We start from the raw sequence: 27929 nt of genomic DNA, 5'->3' as shown, positions 1-27929 counted from the left end.
AATGACTGTATACAGGAAAAAAAAAAGTCTTTATTTATTTATTGTTAGCTTCATGTAATCAGTTATGTTTTTAAAGCAGTCTGGGAAAATTGTGTGCTCTTCTTAATGCTACTTTCTATAGTTCAATCACAGTGATAGGAATTGTACTTTCCAAAACAGGACCAGTTTATTGGAAATATAGAGCATTTTGTTAAACGTTATCCTTGGATTTCACTGCACAGCTCTGTAAAAGTTGGAGAACCCAAACACCCATGTGACAGATCTCAAAACAATTACAAACTGTAAGAGTACATTCAGTATTATGAAGAAAACACAAACAGTTAAGTCGATGATCATTATTTCCATTTGAGTGTTTAGGAATTCTACAGCATCCCATGTCACTCAGACTCTTCGGTTATTTACTGTACATCTACATCTAACTGTAAGAAAGGATGCAGGTCGACAGCCATGATGAGTTTAGTCTGTGGCACCAAGTATTGCTTTTTTTGTTTTCTTGATGATCTACAGGCTGATTTACAAAGGCTTCCTTTTGCATGCAACAATGTCTTTAAAAGACTCAGTGTGCACTACTGAGTGCTCTTTCAGAAACAGTGGGCAGTAAAAAATGTTTCACGCAACCATGAGAAGTCTTGACTAATCTCTGGACAACCGCTGCAGTTTTGCACCAGAGGGTGGTTAGAAAATAAAAGGTAAACAGCAGCTCAATTGCATCTTCCCATAGTCTACACTTTGATTCAGCAACAACTGTCCAAAAGATATAGGGACATTATGCTTTTCAGCAGTTCTCTGAGGGGGAAAAAACAACTGGTACTGTAGAGGTCCTTTTCGCCAATAATATCAATATGTTCCACTTTGTGAATTAAACAGATATTGTCTGTCTATCCCCAAACCCAACACATTTGTACATTATAATATTTTTCTCATTTCTAAAAGCCAATTCTGTTAGACATTTGCTACAGATCAAAAAAAGTAATGAAAACAATTCTCTCAAATCAGGACATGTGCAAGCAAATGTTTATCGATCACGAAGATCCCTTTTTGCAGTTCTCATCAGCAGTCACTGATTTCACAGCCATAACTGCTCAATGAAACTCATTCCCCTCCGAAGACTCTGAAATAGTTTGAATCGTCTGAATGTCTCCAATCGTACATTACACCAAAATCACAGCTGAAATCCAAGGGCAAGAAATTAAGTTCTTTTTCTTGCTTGGTTACTTCATTTTCAAGAACATCCAAAATTCTATTTAAGGGATTTTGAGAGATGGGATTACAGAATGTCAATGGCTTGATGTCGTTTTCCATAATCCACTGCCCTTTCACCTGGAGCCTCCCGGTCTTCATCATCTGAATGATAAAAAAAAGAAGGGATAATTAAAATTTAGGGAACAATGAGTTTCACAACAATGCCTGACTAACTACAGTTGAAGTCAGAAGTTTACATACACCTTAGCCAAATACATTTAAACTCAGTTTTTCACAATTCCTGACATTTAATCGTAGAAAATATTCCCTGTCTAGGTCAGTTGGGATCGCTACTTTATTTTAAGAATGTGAAATGTCAGAATAATAGTAGAGAGAATGATTTATTTTAGCTTTTATTTCTTTCATCACATTCCCAGTGGGTCAGAAGTTTACATACACTTTCTTAGTGTCTGGTAGCATTGCCTTTAAATTGTTTAACTTGGGTCAAACATTTTGGGTAGCCTTCCACAAGCTTCTCACAATAAGTTGCTGGAATTTTGGCCCATTCCTCCAGACAGAACTGGTGTAGAACTTTGTTGTCCTTAAGCCATTTTGCCACAAATTTGGAGGTATGCTTGGGGTCCTTGTCCATTTTGAAGACCCATTTGCGATGAGCTTTAACTTCCTGGATGATGTCTTGAGATGTTGCTTCAATATATCCACATAATTTTCCTTCCTCATGATGCCATCTATTTTGTGAAGTGCACCAGTCCCTCATGCAGCAAAGCACCCCCACAACGTGATGCTGCCACTCCCATGCGTCCCTGTTGGGATGGTGTTCTTCGACTTGCAAGCCTCACCCTTTTTCCTCCAAACATAGTGATGGTCATTATGGCCAAACAGTTCAATTTTTGTTTCATCTGACCAGAGGACATTTCTCCAAAAAGTAAGATCTTTGTCCCCATGTGCACTTGCAAACTGTAGTCTGGCTTTTTTATGGCAGTTTTGGAGCAGTGGATTCTTCCTTGCTGAGCAGTCTATGTCGATATAGGACTCATTTTACTGTGGATATAGATACCTGTCTACCAGTTTCCTCCAGTATCTTCACAAGGTCCTTTGCGGTTGTTCTGGGATTGATTTTCACATTTTGCACCAAACTACATTAATCTCTAGGAGACAGAATGCGTCTCCTTCCTGTGCGGTATGATGGCTGCGTGGTCCCATGGTGTTTATACTTGCATACTATTGTTTGTACAGATAAACGTGGTACCTTCAGGCGTTTGGAAATTGCTCCCAAGGATGAACCAGACTTGTGGAGGTCCACAATTTCTGATTTCTTTTTTTATTTTCCTATGATGTCAAGCAAAGAGGCACTGAGTTTGAAGGAAGGCCTTAAAATACATCCACAGGTACACCTCCTATCAAAAGCTAATTGTCTATAGGCTTGACATCATTTTCTGGAATTTTCCAAGCTGCTTAAAAGCACAGTTAACTTAGTGTATGTAAACTTCTGACCCACTGGAATTGTGATATAATCAATTAAAAGTGAAACAATCTTGTCGGAAAAATTACTTGTGTCATGCACAAAGTAGATGTCCAAAACTATAATTTGCTAAAATTAAATCTATGGAGTGGTTAAAAATGAGTTTTAATGACTTCAACCTAAGTGCAAGTTAACTTCTGACTTCAACTGTAACTTAAAATACGTGTGTAATGTGTAAAGGAAATGTGGGTTAGGGTTAACCTAATATGCCTTATTTCTTTAATTCAAACTCGAAAGAGTGAGAGCTACTAAGGCCACATACACACTGCAGCTAATAGTTGTCACTCCTCTTTGAGTGGTTTATACTTTTCTGTATAGAGTTTAGTTATTTACGGGAGTGACAAACTAATTCAAACCTGAAAAATTCAGGTAGTGAAAACTGGAACCTTAATCAGAACCCAACTGAGTGAATGAACTCTCTTTTGGACACTGATAGCTCAAAGAGATGCCAGAACAGTTAAGACTTGCGCAGTTATAATCGAGCTACAGCGGGTCTACAGTCTCCATGTCTATTCAATTATACATGAAAATGTGTTATCGAATATTTGAAGGACCTCAGCTGAATGTGCAGTATGCAGAGGCCAACTGTGGTCTGATTAATGTTTATACATGCTGGACGAGGCCAAGCTAAAAATCGCGTTATCTAGGTCTGTTAGTTCAACTTTGCAAAAATCAGACTGAAGCGTTTACATGACATTTTAAAAAGACAAATTATTAAGTCTGACAGAAATCAAACTTTTAAAAGTGCATGTAAACATACCATGTAAAACATCACAGTTACAGTAGTGACTCCATATATACACAACTAGTTACAAGGGTATTCACTACTGCATTTAAACACAGTTGTCACTTCCAAAACTTTGCAGTGTGGACTTGGCCTAAGAGAAATGGGGTTTACAATTGCCATAAGTGTTAAGTGACAGAGGGAGCTGATGAAAATGGCAATATTAAAGAAGATGGCCACACAATGGTTTTATGAATTATGTATGGGTCCACTGGACAAATCTACACAGCAATGATTTCAAAACATCTAAAGTATTAACATCAAAAAACCTAGTGAAAAAGATAGCATTGAGAACAGCATTATGGCTTTTACATGCACCAAAAACACAACAGCTCTACACACAAGTACACTGATTAGTGAAGACAAGGGCTGGAGTTTGGAGAATAAAGTGCATAAACAAAAGAGCTGAAAGACGCATGCTGGGGGAAGGTTCAGTCTCATAACCACATGGCCCAGAAGAGTTAAGGATCTCACACATACACACACAGGCCCTTTCACATACACACATGCTCTCAGCACAGTGAGTTTGAAACGTAATCACAAAAGGTTCCAAAATGTGTTCCTTCCATTAGCCTTATAAGCATCAGGACAAGAACTGAGAGTAATTCAGTATGCTGTGAGCCCATGATGACTGAACCAGCAGCTTAATACAGCAGCAGAGCAACAGGACAAGGGAGGGGGAGAGGAGTCGGAATAGCAAAGCAATCGCAATCCCCCTGGCTCACCTTGGGCGTCTTCCTCCCCACCATCACCATCCTCTTCCTCATTGTAGGCCAGCTCGGCCTGCTTGTCTGCCTCATACTCACCCACGTTGCCATCGTCCCCATTGTAGTCCGCCAGCTTATTGCCATGTTGCGGATCTACAGGGGACTCATTTTCATCAAAGAAACGGCCTGCAGAGGCAGAGAAGGTCCCCATTTAGGGAGGAAAGGAAAGGACGAGGAGAGAGAAAGAAAACAGATAGATAGTAAAGAAACATAGGGGAAAAAGACAAAGCACAAGCAAAAAATTGATAAAAATGAGATAGGACAGAAGAACAGAGAGGTTACAGTCATAGAAAGTAAGGATAGGCAAACAGATCTGAAATATTCATGATGTGAATAAAGAGCAGAGGAATGACAACTGCCTGTAGATATGACTAAATGGAAGGTAATGAGTTTAAAAATGATAAAAAAAAAAAAAAAAAAAAAAAAGCAAATGCCATAACTTGGACCCAAGGCAAATAAAATCCCAGTGGACAAATGAGGAATTGAGTTGGTGATAGAGGACTTCACACAGAAGTAAGGATGGTTGTGTGGAGGAGTCAGAGAGAGCAAAGTCAAGCAGCACAGTTATCTGCAGAGCATCCTCTGAGTTTTGCACTTCATCCTGCTATCTCTCTGTTTATGCACCCTTCCACACACCACTGCTTGAATTTAACCCAAGATACTGAAAGACACCAAAATACAGTGGTGTGTTTAAGTTTACAATCTCTATATCACACACACAGTTCCACTCTGCTTGTGCTTCTAATCCACACATGCATGCTGCTAAAAAGGAATTGCCTAAAAATTTTAAAATGGTTTAAAAGGTGCCAGCTAATGCTGCATCAAGCCACGGTTCTAAAAGAATAGTGTAATTTACACACCCTCATGTTGTTCCAAACTTGTTTGATTTTTCTTATTTTATTATTCCATGTAACACAAAAGCTTGACAATGTAAATCACTGTCCACATTCATTGTATGGAAAAGAGCAGCTTGGACATTATGCTTAATATCTCCTTTTGTGTTCCACAAAGAAAATAACTATTCCTTAAAGATTGCAGAATATAGCTGATGAAGGTTAGCTACCGGCACATTACAGAGACCACCCAATGACAAAAACATATGACTGTTTTGACTGTTTAATACTCACTCTGACGGTGGCGCAGGGGTTCAGCGAGCACAGGATCTCTGCCATTGTGAGGATCAATGGGTTTGGGCAGAACCTGAGCAGGGTTAGGAGGAGCAGGAAGCCCAACTCCCTCTGCCTTTAAACCCTCAGGAGCTAATGAAGAAGGAAAGAAAATAAAAAATAAATATATATATATATACATACAGTTGTGCTCAAAAGTTTGTAAAATTGTGAAATTTTGGCATTGATATGCCTGCTCAGTGCATTAATGTGAGAGCTAACAAACTCATTGACTATTTATACACCGACACTATTTGCAATTTAAAAAGCCACAGGTGTAGGAAATTAACCTTTAATTGCCATTTAAACCTGTGTGTGTCACCTTGTGTGGCTGTAACAAGGCTAAACATTCAAGGGTATGTAAACTTTTGATCAGGGCCATTTGGGTGATTTCTGTTATCATTATAATTTAAAAAGGAGCCAAACAACTATGTGATAATAAATGGCTTCATATGATCACTATCCTTAAATAAAAGACTGTTTTGTTTTGCATGATCAGTCATATTTACAAAATCAATGCCAAAATTTCACAATTTCTGCCAGGGTATGCAAACTTTTGAGCACAACTGAATATGGACATTAAAAAGATACAATCCCATGACAGGTGGTATTATTTTATCATTACTATCTGCCTCTAATTGACATTACTCCCATGTGAAAAACAGTAAAAGTGCTAAGTGACTATATTCTTCAATCTTAGAAAATTTGTGACATAGGAAAAAAATAAGAAAGCCAGTAGGCTCACGTTTAAAGGAATATTCCGGGTTTAATACAAGTTAAGCTCAATTGAAGCTTAGAATTTTATAAAAGCACTCACATTACTTCTTTTTTTATAACGTGTATTTTTTGAGCCGTAAAGTTGTTTAAATCATTTTTACGTGATTTAAACAACTTTACAAAAATAGATACAAAAATAACTTAATATGATAACATGATGATTGATATGATTTTTATTATTATTTGTACTTCCAAAACATTTTTGCACTTCTGTTTTTGCAGTTCAAAACACTACAACTCAGATTTAACATGTATGTACTGTATATAATAGAACATTAAATATTCATACCATGCATATGTTGGGGAATTTCACGGAAATGTCAACCACATCATGGAAAAATTAAAATTTTAACCAAAAAGGAACATAACCCCCTTTTAAATTCTGTATCATGGATAATGCCGTCCAGACCACTAGAGGGCGCAGCTTGCTCACACAGCGCTGACTGAAGCGCTGAATGCAAACTTTATTTTAAAACGCAGCCTTTTAAGGTTTAGTAACCGTGCAAGGCCATATTGCGATTTCAATATTAATTCAATCATGCAGCATTAATGGATATCATACAGATGTCTCAGAAGTCAAAGTTTGCTGGTTCATTGTTTTACTCATCAAGCCTATAGGTAAGTGCAAATTTCATGACTGTCACGTTCGTTTATAGCGATTTTTCCGTATTAACGTGATGAGCAAAAATAAAAATATTTATATGACATTTTTTTAGGAGTGCTAACCCTTCTACATATTTTGGCTTTTATAATTTCTGGACTGTGCGTTTGAATTGACAGAGTTTTTACAGTGTATTACTAATTAATTATAAATAAACCATCGGTTTTTCATGCTAATAACCGATATGCCGATGGTATTAATTTGGTCAAAAAGTGACTGATAAATACTGGCAGCTGATACATCGGTGCATCTCTACATGAAAACACGCACACAAATTAAAAATGTAGAAAAATATAGTTTGATTATTAGAATTTGAATTCTGAACACTGTAACAGTGTACGTAACTTTAAAACTTAAAAGTGCACTCAGTAAGTTTTTGTGTGCGTTTCGCTGGCTCTTATTAGTCTCAGCATTCTTGGAATTTATACAGAGCTGTTTATCTTTTGTTTAGTTCCTTTTCTTCTATGTTTTCAATCTGTGCTATACTACACACACATCAATAAAACCAATATCCTTCAAATCCAAACCAATTTTCGTGTTGGTGGTTAATACAGGTGCATGTCTAGCTGCTCTGCCCCAAACTCAGCCCTCTCTTCCCCTACCCTGTTTGTTGCCGTGCAGGCAAATGAGGCATTTTAATACAGTGTTGCCTTGAAAGCACTGTAATAATGTAATTTCAACTATATAGTTAATTGCTGCAACATTATGTGTATGAGTGCATGTTTGTGTATTGCAGTGCATCTTATTTCCAACAGGCCAGCAATAACCAAGAAAACAACTTAGTTGTAAAGTGACAGTATTAATTAAGCACAGATGATAGCAAAAACATGAACTCTCACCTTCCAGCTGTCTGCGCTGCTCCCCAAACTCATCTGCATTTATGGCCACCTTATTGTCCTCATCAAACAGCATGGGTTTCTCAGCCACTGGCTTTGGAACCTGCTGCTGAACAGGTACCTCGTGGTTCCCCACATGCAGGCTGTCATCGTGGGGCATGTCTGGCCTCTCTAGCGGTTGCCCACGGGCCAAATCATCCCCTGGTCTAGCACCAGCACCTGCTCCGAGCCCTGCCCTCTCCTCCTTTAGTAATGCAGCAGCCTCTGCAGGCTCCATGTGTTTCTGCGTGATAGCTGGCTTCTTTAGCGCTGGAGAAACATTGAAATAATTTGAGTGAATTCATATACGGACTTTTTTTTAACAATGATTTCCATGAATTTCCAGATATTCATGATAACTGGATAAGGATTTTTTTTTTTAGAATTCAATAAATCATTTTATAAAGTTGAGGCAGATTTCCCTTTGTACAGGTATGTCAGGTACCAATCTTTTACATTCAAATGTACAGATTTAAATGATTATATTAATTAGTGTACAAATGTCTCAGTGGACAAACTGATTCACAAGCGAACTTATCTAGCCGATGAAAAATTTTAGAGCAGAGAAACTTTAGTTAAATAAACATACCGTTTTTAGGTCACTGTGTCAAGTTAAACTTAGTTTGAAACTTAGAAAAAAAAAAAACACGTCTCCAGATCCCTGCCTTCGTATTTGCATTAAACTGTTTTGAACGCGAGAACGCATCCATCCTAATCTTGTGCTGTCTGCTGTCAGTAAGTGTGTGCCTATCCAGCTGAAGTTTCGCTTACTGGCACCTGGAGAATACAGGTGGTACTTTGAGCTTAAATTTACTCCGATAGTATGAATCTTCCTTATTACCATCCTTGGACATGATTATTGTGTTGTTGTTGTTTTTTTTTTACTTAATTAATTGCACTGAATTAACATGTTAAATCGACAGCCCTAATAAAAAATATTCACTATAGAAATGTCCATGATGTCTCCAATTTTTGTAATATTTTACTAAATTCCATGTCTTTTCCAGGTCTGGAAATCATAATTTTAAAATTCCCTGATATTTCCAGGTTTTCCATGACTGTGGGAAACTTGAAGTATGCTCCAGAGTCTATTTTTTAAAGATGACTATTGCCCAGATAATTTATTCTACTTGAGATATAGTTTGTGATATTTACCAAACTGTGCATCTTCAATCTTGCCTACTTCACTATCCTCAATGGCAGGCATCCCAGCATCACTCCCAGGTTTACCCATCTCATCTTGAGGTTTTGATAAAAAAAATAAAAAAAAGTGAAAGAATGACACATGGCAATCAACAGATAATTTGTGTCAACCTAAACATTAATGCATTTGTTCACTGTGTTTTTATCTGCTACCTTTAAGACCTTGGCTGTCATGTTGTTGCGTAGCCACTATCTGGCGCACTGCAGTGTCCTCCCTTTCTTTTCTTTTGTTTGATTTCTCAAGATCCACCTCCACCTGTTGACCCCCTGCACCTACAATACGTTTCTCTGATAAACTCTGCACACAGAAAGATCATTTGGGAGAAAAGAATAAAGTGTATGAGTGAAGGTCAAGCAAAAGAGTTTTCACTGACTGTATTCTAGTGGTAGCTGTACCTGTCTGAGTATTGATGCCTCCTCCTCAACTCTCTTCTTGCTCTCTTCATACTCTGCCTTCAGCTCGGCTATCTGTCGACCACACTGCAAACTGCAAAACAAAAGAAAACAACAGTAACATCATCATCTTTCTAAATGGTCATAGAGCAGAGAACACTGCCTTCATCTCAAACGATAGTGCTTTATTGATCAGAACAGACAAAAGTTTGCCGTGAGTATCTGTGTATGTATTAGATTTAGGAAACTGCTTAGACGCAGTATTACTGTATCTTTACAAGTTCGTACGAAACAAGACACCCTTTTCTAAGTCCATCTGTGTGTGTGCGTGTGTGTGTGTGTGTGAGAGAGAGAGAAAGAGAACATATTCACCTCTCATACTCAAGTTTCTTCTCCAGGTTAGTGCCGTTCCTCCGCACCTCCCTCAGCTGGTCTTCCTGTCGGATGAACTCCTGTCGTAACTCCTTCACCTGCTCTGTAAGTGTATACACACAACTTTAGAATCAATACCTAAAATGTTCCATTAGAGCACAAGTCAAACACACCATGATCTGATCTGTGACACATCTTCTAATTAGAGGACAGCATGATATGTGGTGATATTGGAAAACAGCAGCCTCTAGTGTGCACTCACCCTTCAACCTGTGAATCTCAGACATCTGGGCGCTGACATCATTTTGCAGCTTATTCTGAAAAACACACAAAAAAATGAGTGAATAAAAGGCATGTCAGAACATACAAAACTTTAAAATATTTAAATTACTACATATTTAGAATATATGATGAGTCATGACGACACTTTAAAGAGAAACGTGACAGAAATTAGGTTAAAACACAAGCTAAATAATATACTTTGAGTAGCCTCAAGTAACTGGTTTTTAATCCTTTTTGAAGGTGCACTTCAGTCACATCAGTAACCTAATAAAAAGCTGTTTTATTCTGCATCGAGAGGGTCCCCTCATGGGGGCTGCCATGTTAGGATCACATGACCAGCCGAATACTAATTGCTTAATCTCAGTAACCGCCCTGTTATTGGACACTTTCATTCATGGACTAAATTTATAATGGCTGACAATGAATCGTGAATTTTTATATTGGCATCTGTAACTGAAAACTATTGCGTTTGAATGATGCTGCATCCAGGCCACAAGGTGTCAGTGTATGTCTAAGACGACATGAACAAAAATTTGCTGAGATCACCTTTAATATATATATATAAAAAAAATACTGCTAAAATATATACAAAGAAATACAATATTAAAACAATGCAATTATTGTTAGTAAAAAAAAAGAAAAAAAAAAGTTGTTTTATAATTTCTCTTGCTCTTATACTTCCTACATTTCCATGATTAAAATGTCAACCACTCAACCCCGTGTGTAGCTGTGGGTGATTAATCTCTAAATTCAAACTGTTTTACCTCTCTATAATTATATTTATTTCTGAACCATCCTCCGAAACAGACAAAACTCTTGTGGAACCACGAGGCACTGTGCGCAGCTGCCTACCACATACATTCTTCAGCACTGACTCTCTCATTACACAAACCTTATTGTTGTACGATTCCCTGTTACTAAGACACAGTAAGAGAATTCAATCTCTAGTGCTTTACTGCGGGGGACAGCTCGGAGGGAGCCGAGATCGAGATTGCAAATGTATTTAGGGGTACGTAGACATTGAATGGTTGGAGTTGAAGTAAAATAGTCAGGGCTCTGCTCCCAGCTGCTGATCAGAAGATGATAGTTGGCATAGTGAGTTAATAAACGAGCCATAACAAAGGACCAATATCCTTGAACAACTGCTACCAGCATAACAGCAGAGAGAAACAGCAAAACACCATTCTACTGTACACTGCATGTATGCAGTGCTTAATAATACTGTTGTATGGTCAGCTGAATACCTAGTATGTATTGATAGCACGTGGGTTCCCCAGTGGTAATACATCTAATCAATATCAATTTATAAAAAAAACAGAGAACAAAATTATAAAATGGTTGTCAGGAGTGAGCTATTGACAAGTATTACAAACTTAATCATCATGAAATCTTATTTAGATGATACTGTGATTCTGAAGGCAGATACATCATTATTAATGGCAGCATTAACAACCATAACATAACAATCGCTTGCATTTACGGTCCGAACACAGATGACACGGTCCTTCAACATTAATTATAGGTGGTGATTTTAATACAGTCTTAAGTCCAGCCTTAGACAGATGGACCAACCTAAATAAAAAAAATGGCATTCATCTTAAGTAATTCAACAATACATGCAAGAATTTGGTCTAGATGTCTGGATACTTACAAATCCATCAACAAAGGAATACACCTTTTTTTTCTCTGGTACACATCATATTCCAGAATTGATTTTTTCTTAAGTAATTCCATCATTGCAGACATAATAAACAATACAATACACACCATCACTATATCTGACCACTCCCCTATTAGTCTCACTCTCAATAACAAATTTAAAGTGAAGAAAAGCTTTAGGTGGTGTTTGAACACCTCACTCCTTGCAGATAATGACTTTAATCAATTCTTTAAAAAAAGAGTTGGCATTCTTTATGGAAACCAGTGACTCTCCAGCTATTTCGCCAACATTATTATGGGAAACAGCTCAAATCATATCATATTCCACTTACAAAAAAAGAAAAAGAAATAAAAAAGAACAGGAATTGGAGAACAAATTGGAAAAAACACTAAAACATTTGCATGACTGCTATGCAACAGCTCCAACAGACAAAATACTACATGAAAATAGTGAAACTAAACTCCAATTAGACAACATACACCAAAAAAAAAAAAAAAAATCAGTTTCAACTGCAACGGTTACGTTTCAACAACTTCTAACAAGGATAAATCAGGAAAATATTGATCAAGCCAGTTAAAAAACAAAAAAACAAAAAGAGAAATTAAACTTAACAACCATTAAAGACTTAAAGGGGAATATAAATCATGATCCACTGACTATAAACAATATATTCAGCGCATACTACAATAAACTTTATACCCCTGACCACAATCCCAATTTAACAGATAGCAATAGGTTTCTAGATACAATTCTACTTCCAACACTAAACAATAAACACGTAGAAACACTAGATGCCCCATTAACAGTCAATGAATTTCAACAAGCGATGAAACAACTCTCAAATAACAAAGCACCAGGCATGGACAGATACCCTGCAGAGTTCCACAAACACTTTTGGGACATAATAATCACCACTTTTTCTAAGAATGGCCAATGAAATCTTAAACAGTTCAGTGCCACCACATATGAACACCGCCCTAATCTCTGTACTCCTAAAACCAAAACAAAGACCCAACATCATGTGCAAGTTATCGCCCTATATCACTAATCAATTTAGACTTCAAAATTATCAGAAAAGTACTAACAGCAAGACTTGAATCAGTCACCTCAGATCTTGTCCATTTAGATAAAACCAGATTTATTAAAAATAGAAACTCTTCAACTAACCCTAACCCTTTTAATTTAATGCATATAGCAATTTTTTTTAAAAATAAATATTAGATGCAGAAAAGGCATTTGATCGTGTGAATTGGACTTTTCTTTTTACACTACTTAAAAAAATTTGGTTTTGGGGAAACATTTATTCAGAGGATCAAAGCCTTCTATCATTCACCTAGAGCAGCAGTTATTACAAATGGAATTATATCAGGACACTTCACACTACATCGAGGAACAAGACAAGGCTGCCCCTTATCTCCATTACTGTTTGCCCTATTTATAGAACCACTAGCATCTGCAATACGCCAAATGAAAGCATAACAGGTATTACAGTAAACACAACAATTCATAAGATTAGTCTGTATGCAGATGATATAATACTGTTCTTACAAAATCCGACAGATTCAATCAATGAAGTTTTTAAACTTACCAACACATTCTCTAAAATTTCAGATTACTCAATAAACAGAAAAAAAAAAAAAAAAAATCTAACATTTTACCTGTACACGGCAACGTCTGCAAACATAACCTGAAATTTCCTGTCAATATAGGCAATATCACTTACCTTGGCTTAAACATTTCCCCCAAGCAATCAGAAATATTTAACCTCAACTTTACACCACTTTTAAAATTAATAGAAGACAAATTATCACGCTGGTCAGCTCTACCATTATCAATTATTGGCCGCATCGCAGCAATAAAAATGATAATATACCAAAAATTAACTCTGTTCAAAATGATACCTACACAACCACCAAGCAGCTGGTTTAACAAACTAGACAGATTAATTAGTACATTTTATTGGAAAGATAAAAAACCCAAAATAAAATTGGCAACTTTACAAAAACCTAAAACTCAAGGATTAGAAGCCCCTAATTTCTATTATTGTTACTTAGCCAGTCAGCTATATTTTGTCACAAAATGGATTCACCCCACACACTCAATGGCTTCAAATAAAAAAATAGTGAAATGTAAAAATATTTCACTTCAAGACTTACCATTTTTAGGCAAATCAATTAGAAAGCATAGCAGTTTTAGGAATAATAAAATAGCCACAACTCTGACAGCATGGTGGAATGCTAATAAAATTACAGGTTTCAACCTTACACCCTGTGCAAACACATCAATCTGTAACAACCCTGATTTCCTAATCAACAAATTACCAATAATAGGAAATAATAATAATAATTTAAAAAAAAAAGAAAAAAAAAAGGCATCACTCATTTGCACCACCTCTTTGAAAATAACACATCTCAGCCTCCCAGATCTCTGCCAAAAGTTTGATATAGGAAAAGAGCAGTATTTACAATACAGCCACTTAAAAAGTGCAATAAAAGCAAAAATCAATATAACATATAATCCTCTCCACTCCACTTTTAGAAACTTTAAACAAGTTAGCAAATGCACCCAAACTCTTTTCAAAATTATATAAAACTCTGGCATGATTCATCTATATCACTCCCTATTGATAAATGGGAAAAAGATCTTAATATCACAACTAATCCACAGTTTTGGTCAAAAATTTGCAATTCCATCTTCGAAATCACAAAAAACACAAATTTACAATCAATTCAATAAAAGATTATTCACAGAATACATATAACAGAACACAAATTGCGCATAATGGGTTTTAACACATCAGACAAATGTACACAGTGCTCACTCCAGGTAACAGATACTTACATCCATGCATTGTGGTTCTGTCCCCCCATATATCTCTTTTGGAAAAGGACCATCACAAAAATTTCACAAATATTTAAAATGAATATACCACTATGCCCAAGAATTTGTGTCATCGGTGATCATTCCGAGCTAAAATTACCTGCTGAATCTACCTCTGCTTTACTGATAGCCTTGGTCATCACAAAAAAAAATAAATAAATAAAAAATGAAAAAAAAAAAATAAATAATCCTTATTAATTGGAAGACAAAAATACAACTCAAAGCATCACTGTGGTTGGACCTTCTCTCTAAATGTTAATCAAGAATATAATTCCAACTTACAGAAACTATGAAACTTACAATTCACCATTACTTCTAACCGCCAAGAATTATAGCGGAATTATCAATGACCCACAGATATACTGTAGATATAGACATTTCAAGTTCACTTCTACCCCCTGACCCACCCAATTATATCCTCATAATTATTGGACGGTATTCTTTATTCATGACCTCGGACTGCTGTGCGTGGTGTTGGTATGGGGCAGGTGTGTTCCAGCTGTGGTCGCATGAGCGGTGGGCTATGGCTTGTCTCTGGTTGGGATGTTGTGCCCCTCGCTCTACGTGGTGGGCCTTTGCGGCGAATAACTCCCGAGCGGTCGGGGTGGTGGAACCCTGCTTTAAATCTCTTATCTATTTTCAATTAATGACCTAAATCTGCCAGAAGTAAATGGCCTCCACACTAATATATATATATATATATATATATATATTATAGAACAGTAGATCTGCCCTATTATGTTCCCATCCTGTGAACACAAGCCTTGCAACACCTGTGCCATATAAATGGAACTCTCCACCAGGTGGCGATGGTGTTGACCACACTGGTTGCAGTGACCCTGGAAATGAGTTGTGCTCTCATAGTATATTTCACCCAGGTAGCAATGGTGATAAACACACCAACCAAAGGGACCTGAGAGGCAGAACTTATTCTTGCAAGGCAGGACTTATGGCTTTTGATCTGGGAGTGGGTTGCTGCGGGGACACAGTGTGTGGAGTGGGGGGTCCTGGTATTGCAGCTAGGGACAGGTTTGTGGAACCTCGCTTGGGTAGCCACGGCGGGGGGAGCGTGTGCCATGGATCACCGCCATGCACGGCCTGGAGCTAATAGTAAATACAGAATTGTCCAAAATTTCCTTCATATTCCACATCACATAAATATACATACACACCCCTTGTCTACTGCAAAGCCAATATATACAGTTTTTTTCTCCTTATCTCTACATATATAAATGTTAGTATACATATATCAAAATATATATACAAAACTTAATTTGCTAAAATTGTACCATATACCCACCTTTTATCTGTTCAACAGGTTTCTTAAAGAAATATATACATACAGTATATATATATATATATATATATATATATATATACATACATACAGTATATATATATATATATATATATATATACTGTATGTATATATGTATATATATATATCTTTATTCACTGTTACTCTTACCTTTTCCCCCTTACCTTTGGAAACTATATCTATTTATTTGCTGCACATATATTGCTGTTCTTTATTTGTACTTATCAATCTCTTGTGTTTACTTTTCTTTTTGTTCTCTCTTATTTACTTATGTATTCTCTTTTTTTTTTCTTTTCCCTCAATACGTTTGTAATTTTCTTCACTGTAGCAAATTTCTTGTTTGTCTCTCTGTATGTATAAATGCAATTAAAAAAAAGCTAATATTATTATATATATATATATATATATATATATGATACTGGCCAGGGATGGCCATGAGTACTCGAGTACTCGAAGTGACAGCAGCGATTGATCACGAAAACGATGATCAATAATGAAAATGCATGACGTGACTTTTCACTCAATTAATAATTCAGTGACACCTATACACAAACATGTTAAAGAGGGGTCTTATTGGGCATGTTGTGATTATTAAATAACCGTCTGATCACAGTTATTTGATCTAGCTGCGTTTTTTTGAGACAACCGCAATTATTGGGCATTCAAATTCCAAATTACATTTTAATGCCCAAATAAGTGAATTTTAAGCAAATATCCTGTATTAAGGCCATGAACGGCGTATTTGTGTATCATTCAAAGTGTCAGCTCCGAGTCCGAGTGTCACTGAGCCGCACCGCGGATGTCAATCAGCTCATGTCCTGAAGAGCGCGTGTGAAGCGCTCTCATGCGCACGCTGTCAACAGAGGTTCGCACCAAACGCCTGCAAAAATATAAACAAACAAGTATAAATTTTGATAGTGAACGCAAAGCGCTCCGGATTCACTTTAAATGATCGTGTTAATGGCAAATGTTCCTGGTTCATACACGCTGTGTTAATGACACACAGTGACAAGGAGGAGACACATATTTTATTTCTGTGATGAAACGATATCTCAAAGGTTATGCTTCATGACAAATAAGGGCTCGTGGGAAAAATAACGTGTGAAAGTGAAGAAATTAGGAAAGAAATTTTTTACTATTGCATAATATAATAAAAAATAAACTATACACAATAATTAATTATTTTATTTTTATTAAAAAAAAATATAAAAATGCACGAGTTCGAAAACACAAGTGTAAATGTAAAATTGAGCAAAAATTAAGGAGGCCAAAAAGAGAGACATATTTTAAGTATTTAGGAATATTCTGATATTTAAAACATTTTTCATGTCATTCATAAGTTTTTAAAGCCTTAAAAGGAAATCATAGATTATTCCTATTTTATTGTTTGATTTAAATATTTGAAGTTAAATATGTAAAAATTACTTCTTATGGTGTATGAAGAACACATGCAGAAAAAAAAAAAAAAAAAATCTCAATTTATGAGACAATTAATCATGAAAACCCTAAACGAGACAATTCATCGTCATAATCACAATTATTTGTTTGACAATTAATCATCAGCCAAATTTCATAATCGTGACAGCCCTAGGTATTATTTTTAATCTTGAGATTATGTTGTCATTTTCAGCAGTAACTTGATAGTCAACAGAGATGTAACATAGCAACCAACCTGATAAACGATTCTGCAATGCAAGCGTTTACAGTTTAATAGTTCTACAGGTGTACGATAATCAAGAGAGTATAACTTGCAGTGTTTTTCATTATCATGTAATGTAGAAACATTGGCTCAATGTATATTATTTAATAAGTGAATGTTTATCATTGACTCTATAAATCTCCCTGGGTACCGAAATGTTTGTGTGACGTCACACACCTGCAACTGGATGAAATCAGAGTTGTAGGTTTCGGCATGAGTTTCCAAGTTGGGTATCCAACATCAAGTAGCATTCCATTGCACTTTTCCACAAATCCAAGCTGAATGGAAAGCAGCATAACAATGATCACAGCAACAAACTCCAACAGCGTGACTTTCTGTCCGGGGCAGTGCTCAACACTGCACACGCACACACAAGGCTGGAGAAGTGCAAACACAAACCAGACGATTTCTTCCTTTCAACAGAGACCCTGTAACAACGAGACGCAACGCAGCAGCGAAAGACGTATGCCTGACATATATGTGAACAAAATAGCTATTGTAAACTCTTAGTATTTGACACTGATCATCAGAAGCTCCTTAATGAAAGGGGACATACAATTAAGGACTTTCAATACAAAGTACACAGAGTCACTTCCCAGAATGATGGTAGGAATTAATGAGGGATCACACATGGAGGAAGGGTCAGTAATTAAAGCATCAATGTGACCATGTAGAGGAGATAAAAGAAGAGCTCAGCACCCCTCCTGTTAAGCAGGTGAGAGAGACGGAGTGGCTCACAGTATCACTTCAAACCACTTAAAGTGCTTCTTCTTGGCTCTATTTCAATATCTGGCTCAAAGCCACAATCGTAGATCCAGATAAACACCTCAGCTTTGAACATTAAGGCATGCAGCTGGAGGACAATTGATCTTCATTCGTCACGTACAACTAAAGTCAACATGAAATAATCTGATGTATTTCTGAGTTGGGTTGCGTGGAAATAAAAAGGTACCACAGTACTAAAAAACGTACCGTAGTACAACCCAATTATTTATATTATAGTTTCAGCTCAGTTTAGCAATGTGATGTGAAGTCAAGTGTAATAGCCAAGTTTATGTTTAGGGTTGTTAAAAAAAAAAAAAAAGAAAATTGACAATGCACTTTCATTGCAATAATAACAGAATTTAATAATTGATTATACTACAACACTTAATGTGTTGCATAGGCATATCAAGATTGCATGCATGCTCTTGCAACAAGTCATACACAATGTTCTCTGTTATTCATATTTTGATCTATAGTGCATGTAACTTCAGTATTATTGCTCTTTTCATTATTATTGCAGCCACACACAGAGAAACCTCCTTGTATTCCCTTAATACACATGTGACTGTAGTGTGCTAAAGACTATTTGAGGTCTGATGTGTGTCTGTGCTATTTAAATAAAAAATGTTCAGTAAAGATTTTTAATCTTTCTGACTGACACCCCTCAGAGTCCTAAAGCCGTCTTAAGCACCTATGGTACTTTCTAACACAGAAGAAAAGCACGGCAGGACTTGTATCCATCAGGAATTCATTAAATCGTCAATCAAAACACATATCAAAATCACAATGTGGATAGATATACTATTGTCATTATGAAATTGGGTGTCTAGTTTCAGAAATGGCTGGCCATGCATTGAAAAAAAGTAAAAGTCTTTACCAACTACGTCTATTCTATTTTTATTGTAAGGAGTGACTCCCAAAATCCATAACTGTGCAATCTCTTGGGGATCCTTGAAAATGTTAGTAATTATGACCCCTACAGCAAGTAAACAAGATATTTTTCAAGGTTTTAGTACGAGGGAGAGTTTTACCTCAAAATATTAACTACATTTATGTTGAACCTGCATGTTCAATTTTTCAGTCCTGCAGTGTGATACCTCCACATAATAACAAGAGATTGTCAGCATTACTAAGCATAAAATTGGTTAAAGCTTAACTTGTTTGTGCGAATGCTAGCATACTGGACATTAACTCTTGGAAACAAGTCAAAATAGCTTAATTCCTTGTGTCCTGCAGTGTAACATGTTAAAGTCCATATAAAATGGTTTTAAATAGCATTTTTCTAAATGCTTTATAATTATTGTGTATGCATTATTTATGGCCTTAAATTAACTGAAAGACTACATGGAATAATTGTACTTTTGTTTGTAACATGTTTTAACATGGCAGGACCATTGAAATGAACTAGTGAAGGTAAAGAGTTGATTAAAAGTGGTTAAAAACTTAATCAGAAAAAATGGTGGGCAGTTGCAGCATCTAAAAATGCACTTTCCCTTATACAAACTTTAACCTACAATCTCGATGTTGAAAAAAAAAAAAGTTTGTTCATGTCCATTTGTCAGTTACCAATATCAGAAATAACTAGATAACTTAAATGTAACTAGATTAACAAGATAAATTCAAGATCCTGCCACATCTAAATATCATCTTTGCTATCCAATTTTCCAACAGATTGCATTACATCTGAAAGTGCTCAAATCATCTTGGGTTGCAACCACTTTGAATAAATATGAATAGATAGCATAAACATCTGCTATAATGATTAATAATTTAACAAAAAATAATATGGCTAATAATTGTTCTACCATATACAACCTGAAAAGCCAAAGACCCAGATTATCATGAACAGGAAAGTAAAATTGAGTGAGTGTGTCTTTATGGGTGCTTGTTGACACACAGGTGCTCCACCTTTGATATACGGTACAGGAAACAGGATTGCCACAGTGGCATTCCAAGAAGGAAACAGATTCTATTCTTAAACCCATGACACATGGACAAGTCTGAGGAAATGTATTAAATTGCATTGGCTTTTGCATGCAGGCATTTGTGTGGCCATGATTTGGTGGAATATATCACAATGTAAATGTAGTCACAGATTTGCTGATGTATGGAGACGTCTTTGACTTTGCGAGAGTGTAGTCAAGAGCTACCAAAAAGTTAAATTTACAGTAAAAATCGGCAGCTGTAGTTGCCAGAAATTTACAGTAAAAAAATACTTGACCATGTTTATGGCTTTACGGGATGGAATTCCGATGCCTGTATATTTTACGGTTCACTACCGTTTATATTATTAAATGATATAAATGTGATATACTAACCTTCTGGGACTACAAAAGTCTGCTTTCACATTAAAATGTATTGTTTATCACTGTAGTATCTACAAAAGGGCACGTGATGACTTAAAGTTCATCAAGATTGGCCCAGGAGCAATACTGTAGTTAATACAAATGTAGATATAGATGCAAAAACAAAACACCTGTGACATTACAATAATGCAATAAACATGAACTAAACTACATAAAATATAACACAGAACACCCCGGTGTACATGGTATTATGACAACTGATATTAAAAATAAGAAACATAACTATTCCCATAAAACATAATGAAATGTGATGAGTCACGCAGGGACTTTTAGGAATGCCCGATTATTGCTTTTTTAACAATAGTTTATCGTAAAAAGTCCAGGTGTGAATCTTCACTGGCCTCATGATTCGATTAGGATTCAAAGGGTAATGATTCGATTACAAAACGATTCACATTGTCCTCAAATTGTTTTTGTTTTTTTTATCAATACATACACAGTATTAAATAGTAAGACATTATTAATTTAGAATTAATCGATCTCTGGCCTATAACTATCAGTTGCTGGTCCAGGATAGCTACGAGTTATCTGCTTCTGTGAGAGTGCAGATGTCAGCTTCTCCTTTCCCCACCACAGGTGATAGTAAAGTGACACAAATAGTGGTTTGCTGCTTAAGAAATCAATCAAGCATCTCGTATGTGCACTGTTCCGACAAGCAAGAGACCGGCTATGAGCAACAGCTAAAGAAATAGAGAGCACAAGAAGAGATATTTATTGTGATAAAACAATCTCGATATTTATCGCCCAGCCCTACTCTGACCATTTGTTTCTAGCATCTCACTCTGACTCTGGCACGTACAAAAGTGCCACCATGCTGCCACGGTTTAAACTGAACTCAGAATCGATTCAGAATGGTTGGAGAAAGAATGGCGATGCATCCGATAATGTATTTTTCTCCCAACCCTAACATGTATTCTCATGTTAAATATAATATTAATTTTCACCGTGAATTATGCGGTAAAATCGTACTTTCTACATCTAAAAAAAACTACAATTACAATTACTGTAAAATTACATGCATTGTCTTGCTTAATATATTCTAATTTTTTACCGTATATGTTAATGTAACTACCCGTTAACCACTTAAATTAATTAAAATTCATTTTTCCTGTATCATTTTGACATTCTTTGTAACTTTAAAATTACACACATTTTTAGGAACAACTTTATCAAGAAAATCCCTTTCTGAATACAGAAGTGATGTATTTCGTAGTATATGGTCATTTTTATATGGTGCTTTTCAGTTTTCTGTCAAAAGTTAACTTTCCACATAAATTAGAGAAAGGTTATGCCTTACATGTATGAAACAATTTAAAATTAGCAATGAGTGCAAACCCTCCGAGACACACGGTCACTAAAACATTGTTTCTGCTTTAAGCGGCCATCTATGAAAATAAGCACTGGTATCACAATAGTGTTGCTAGTAACATCCCTTGAAGAAACTTCAGTGACAGGACAGGCAACCTATTCAATTGTAATATCTAGCACTGCAAGTCCAGATTCCACATTTGTTGCAACATTGAAACCCAGTAAACTCAGACTCTCACAGTTCAATTAGTGGTTCTGAAAATTGGTTAGACTAGCATTTAACAGTGACATTTTTTTACACCCTCATATAATTGTAATGACAGAATTATCAGCAGATTTAGATCTTTAAAATGGTAGAGCTTTAGTGGACCTTCAGTGTCTATGAAAATCAGAACAGTCAATGTTAATGTTACACCCATTTGTTCTTCCTTGCAAGTGTGGCTGTGGTAAGTCTAACTATATATTACAAGAGTTGAAAAAAGACAGTACATTGCTATATGTAATAAATGTGAAAAGGTAATAATTTGTATTGGAGCATGTGTCAGCAATATGACCAAACATTTGCTGCAGCACAACATCAATCCGTTCAAATGCACATGGAATACCAATGCTTGCATATTCCCGTTCAAGGGTAGACAAAGCCTAGGCAATGTGTCTCAATTGTAATTATTTTCATAATACATATTATGCCCCAAAATGATCAATAAAAGAATCATTAAGAAATAGGGATGTCCCGATATCATTTTTTTGCGAACGAGTACAGATACTTTTTTTTTGGTACTCGCTGATACCGAGTCCGATACCTGTTTTTTTGTTTTATTTTTTTCTGAACTCCATATAAATATTTTATTTCAATTTTTTCATCAAAATGGTGTTTAAATAAATACATTCGTTAAAACTTTTATCAAGTGAAAATTCATTTTCAATATGATATTGTATTGTTTTTATCAAATTAAGTGCTTTTATACAGAACCTCACAGCAGCACTGTTATACAGCACTTTATTTTTGTCAAAGAAAGTGCTGCATAACAGCACAGATGTAAGGTATTGCTTGAATATAATACAGTTACTTCTGATTTATTCTTATTATTAGTAGTAGCCGTATTACAGTGAATATTGCATAACTATTCAGTAGTGATCAATTTCTGTAGTACTTTTTGCTTTTAAATTGAGCTTTTATTTATAAGTGTTTTGGTGTTGTTTTAACCAAGCTCTGATGTTATGACAATGGCAGCTTGCCATTCCAGAAAAGCCAGTCACTGCGTGACTCAAAGTGATCATTAAACCGCGAAATGCTGCTATTTAATAAAATAAACACGTCGTCTGTATATGACTCTTGCTAAAAATTGAATTAGCGCTCTGCCTGCTGTCATCTGCTACAAACAGAGGGCGTGATGCTCATGATGGTGTTTTTCATGTATGAGCCACCGAGCTCTAAAAGGTATGAGCAATTTGTGTCTTTATGTCAACACAACACCGGCTCCACACATTCACAAGCACTCACATTTAAAGCACTGGGCATACAAACTATATATTTACCACATTAAATCGCAGCTTTTGCTGTTTGATAATCTCACTATGACACAACGTGATTTGAATATGTACGCTGAATGTTTACATAATGACATTCATACATCAGATGGTATCGGTTTTGGTATCGGAGCATTTTGACGAGTACAAGTACATGAGCGCGGTATCGGACCCGATACGAGTAATGGTATCGGGACATCCCTAATAAGAAATGGCAATTGTTTTCAGCCCTAGTAATGACAGTCTCCAAAAAGCCGTGCCCAGTTATGTAGGGCTCAGCTTTGGAAGAGTGGGAGATGCCAGGGTGGGAAGGCTCTGAGACAGGAGGTAGCATTGGGGGGCTCTCACAGCCCCTGTTAAATAAAACACATAGCTACTTCATGCAATACTAAACGTTCTTGTGAAGTAGGCTCTTTTTTGAAAAAGAGCATTATTCAGACACTTATTGTGTAAAAAGCAAAAACTTTTTATGTTTTCAATCAACTGATTAAAAACACTTAAATGCAAGTTCTTTGGTCATATCCTATTCAAACTTTCATTTGTTTGCTGTAACCAAGCAATACCAACAAAGACTCACAATGACCACAGGGCTAAGCAAATACACTATGACAGATGTGCATTGTTCATATGTACGGCACTGCTGTGGTTACTATGGACCACATGGAGTTACATTATATTCCTATCAAATAAATCACTCCTCTCAGCAGTGCCAAGCGCCACACATCTGTTTGAGAGTACCAAGTCTAAACAGTTCAATTTTGAGGGATATGAGGGCTGACAATGGCTAGTCACCTAGAAAAGCAATTCTAGTCTATTATGCTTCTTCATAGCATACAACTAGATATAGTCTCATATATAATATGTTCTAGTCATACATGGCTGCATGTGTAAAGGATGATCTTATGGGGTGATTCTCACGAAGGAAATGTCTTGGTCATATTTAACACCCAAATTAATATGAAAAATAAAAATGTGAAATAAAAATTTTTATAAAGAAAATGAACCTACAATTAGGACCATTAAAATTTTTTGCATTGTGACATTTCAGGACACTTAAAAACATTTTAGCCCCCAGTTCTCATTAATGTACCGCAATGCATCTGGACACTTGAATTTTACTATTCCCCTTGTTTTCAATGAGAGTGTTTAAATGTTCTTTCTTATGAGAGTCAGTTATGTCAGTTATGAGAATTTGGGAGTAAAATGTGCATAACTTTCTCTAAAAATAAGCATGATTTTCTATATGCAATATACACTCACTGAGCACTTTACTAGGAACACTACGGTCCTAATAAAGTGCAGATGTGGTCTTCTGCTGTTGTAGCCCATCCACTTCAAGGTTCGACTTGTGCATTCTGAGATGCTATTCTGCTCACTACGATTATACAGAGGGGTTATCTGAGTTACCACAGCCTTTCTGTCAGCTCGAACCAGCCTGGCCATTCTTCGTTGACCTTTCTCATCAACAAGACGTGTCCGTCCGCAGAACTGCTGTTCACTGGATGTTTTTTGTTTTTGGCACCATTCTGAGTAAACTCTAGAGACTGTTGTGTTTGAAAATCCCAGAAGATCAGCAGTTACAAAACTACTCAAACCAGCCCGTCTGGCACCAACAATCATGCCAGGGTCGAAATCACTGAGATCAAATTTTTCCCCATTCTGATGGTTGATGTGAAAATTAACTGAAGCTCTTCACCCCTATGTGCATGATTTTATGCACTGCAGCCACACGATTGGCTGATTAGATAATCACATGAATAAGTAGGTGTACACGTGTACCTAAAGTGCTCAGTGAGTGTAATTTCTTATTTGTTTATTTTGATTTTGGAATAAAGGCCAGAACATAGGACCAGGACATGTTATACATAGGATTCGTGAGAATCACCCCATGGTTCTTGGGTCTTTATGGTCTCTCACCCACTTTTTCGTCGGTGCAGGATTTCACCATCCCATCCCTGGCCTGCAGTTTGCTCTCCAGCACGCTGTAGTCTCCGTCCTTCTGATCGATCTGTTTCCTGTGCGTGTCCACCTGCATCATCAGCTCGGAGTTTCTCTTCTCCAGGCGGGAGCGCGCCGCGTCCGTGCGCTTCACTTGCGTCTGCACTTCGGCCAGCTCGTCCAGCAACCGCCCGTGCTTTGTGGACACGCTCCAGTAGTTAAACGCCAGAATGACGATGATCACCAATAACGCGATCAGGATGAAAGACGGGAGGCGACCTCCGCGTCGATTCGCGCTGAACCCGATCATCGTGTAATCGAACTAGCACAAATTACGATCAGTCTTTTTGTGAGCGTTGGACGTTTCAATACGTGTGCAATTCTTCACTAAATTATATATCTTGGAATGTTTAAACGAAACACATGTTCCCGGGATGTTTTCCCATTCAAAATGTCTTATAGCAAGAGATGAGATGTCCTCAACTTGATGACAGAACTACTCTGACGTATACCCGTGTCCCTTCCGCACAGTTGGCGACTTTTCGTTTTTATTTGTTTACATTCACGCAACGCCACTGTCAGTAGATCAAATACATCAACACACAGGCGACGTGGCCTATCTATCTGAGAGCTGATGAGAGCTAACAGCACACAGTCATGAGCTTTCTGCTTCTACAGCGCTAGAGATCATGCATTTTTATTCGGTTAAGGTCAACTCTGCAGATCTGCCGTCATGCTCGAGTGAGGTATATAGACTTCTGAATACAGCGATCCACTGTGTTAATAATATTAGCTAATAACCACGTCAAAAAGTGGCATTCGTGTTCTAATAACAGAACAAGTGAAGCAACAGCCGTGTGTTAGCTTCAGTCAAACAATAAGAACCCGATCCCTTTTAACCACACAACGATTAATAAAGAACCCCCAAACGAATTAGTGCATGTAAAAAGAACCATTCACATTAGCAACAGAGCACAGGCTATCAGACAGTTAGCATCGCATCTGACACGGCCTGTCAGTAAGGAATCAGATCTACAGTATTTTGCAAATGCACCACATACACACCTGGTATGAAACAACACCGTATAAATAAACGGATAATAAGCGTTTAACGCGTCTTCAAATGAAACTCCATGCAGGTTTTACTGTCCACACACACAAAAAAGCTAGCTGTGGAGTTCGCTTATAACTCAACTCCAGTCTTCCTGCTCTTTTCGGTCCTGACAGTGTGCTAGAGGTAAACCAGCATACAATGTTATGTATATATAAATGAAAGAGTCAAAAAGCATCGCATATCGTACTGTTTCCGTTATCTTACTGTACATCTAACTGCTAGGTTAGACGTCTCGATAAATTCGAGCAAAAATGTCGTGCATCGTGTAAGGTGTATGGAAGTACATGACTGACAGCTGCGACATCCAATCAGTGAATACAATCGAATGAATTGGACGTTTCTGATTGGCTGTGCGTGCAACTGTTACTTTCGCTCGATTTTAATTGGACGCTCAAATAATAAGAGAAGGTGGGTCTGTGGCACTAGAATGAACATAGATCCTAAAGAGCCAAAACGTCTCAATTATGAGGAAACTTTAAGGTGTTGGTTGTAAGCGATTTTAGCCCTTTTGGAACTTCCACCAGACTAGCCTTGAATTAGCCATCCAAAATCCCGCATTTCACCCACGCACACACACAAGAAAACGTTGTGATCAAACCTCCGCGCTTTTACCATAGGAGAGAGCGTACCACAGTCAAATAGCGTGTTACGACAGTAAGTCTCCCTTTGCGGATACCATACAAATGAATAAGAGAGCCGCAAACTGACAATTACCTGTCACAAAATTGATGCAAAACATCAATTTTATAGTAGTAAACTCCATAAATATGCTGTGTTTCAGTCAGCTCAGTAGTATATCGTAAACACGAATTCGGGCACTGGTGAGATTGTTGGGACACTAATGATTCAATCACCTGCCACAAGATAACGAGCTGGCGCATAGAAGCGCTGCTGTTATTAATCAGCACCATTGCTGTATAAATGGACACTATCGTTCATTTTCATTTAAGATATTCAAACGTACAGTGTTATTATAACAGAAAAATTGCAAAAATAAAGAAATAATAATGTATAGCAGTGTATTTTAGAGCACCTATTATGGTTTTAAATGTGCCTAATTTTGTTTTAAAGGTCTCATACAATACAATACAATCATGCATCCAAGGTCAATAAACACTTTAATTTGCTCATAATTAGCATTACCTTTTTTTACCCCAGTGTCAAAAACGACTGGTTCAATGATCCATTCTAAAGGATTCATTCTAAACTCCTCCTTTCGGAGAGCCTACTCTGCTCTGATTGGTCAGATGTCCCAGTCTGTTGTGATTGGTCTACCGTTTAGTGTAGTGTTTGAGGGCGTGTCAAAGCTTTTCGCGAGCAGCCAATGAAGACCAGAGGTGGGTTTT

At 36.8% G+C, this 27929-nt stretch overlaps 1 protein-coding gene across 2 annotated transcripts; it reads right to left on the bottom strand.

Moving 5' to 3' along the window:
• Positions 1-10: 10 nt before the first annotated feature.
• LOC127411440 (protein GOLM2-like) lies at positions 11-26847 on the bottom strand. Of its 2 annotated transcripts, XM_051647010.1 has the most exons (10): positions 25453-26847; positions 9986-10040; positions 9724-9826; positions 9355-9445; positions 9112-9256; positions 8911-8994; positions 7720-8025; positions 5404-5535; positions 4235-4402; positions 11-1344 (listed from the first exon to the last, which is right to left on the bottom strand). In XM_051647010.1, the coding sequence occupies exons 1-10, from the start codon at positions 25777-25779 to the stop codon at positions 1268-1270; spliced, it is 1488 nt and encodes a 495-aa protein (XP_051502970.1). In that variant the 5' UTR covers positions 25780-26847; the 3' UTR covers positions 11-1267. The 2 variants fall into 2 exon arrangements, with proteins under 2 accessions (XP_051502970.1, XP_051502978.1); XM_051647018.1 differs by lacking the exon at positions 4235-4402.
• Between the last annotated feature and the right edge of the window lie 1082 nt (positions 26848-27929).

The sequence above is a fragment of the Myxocyprinus asiaticus genome, chromosome 2, assembly GCF_019703515.2.
Source record: "Myxocyprinus asiaticus isolate MX2 ecotype Aquarium Trade chromosome 2, UBuf_Myxa_2, whole genome shotgun sequence".
Lineage (NCBI taxonomy): Eukaryota > Metazoa > Chordata > Actinopteri > Cypriniformes > Catostomidae > Myxocyprinus > Myxocyprinus asiaticus.
Note: the sequence above shows the minus strand (reverse complement) of the source record. Positions and strands in the feature narration are given on the sequence as shown.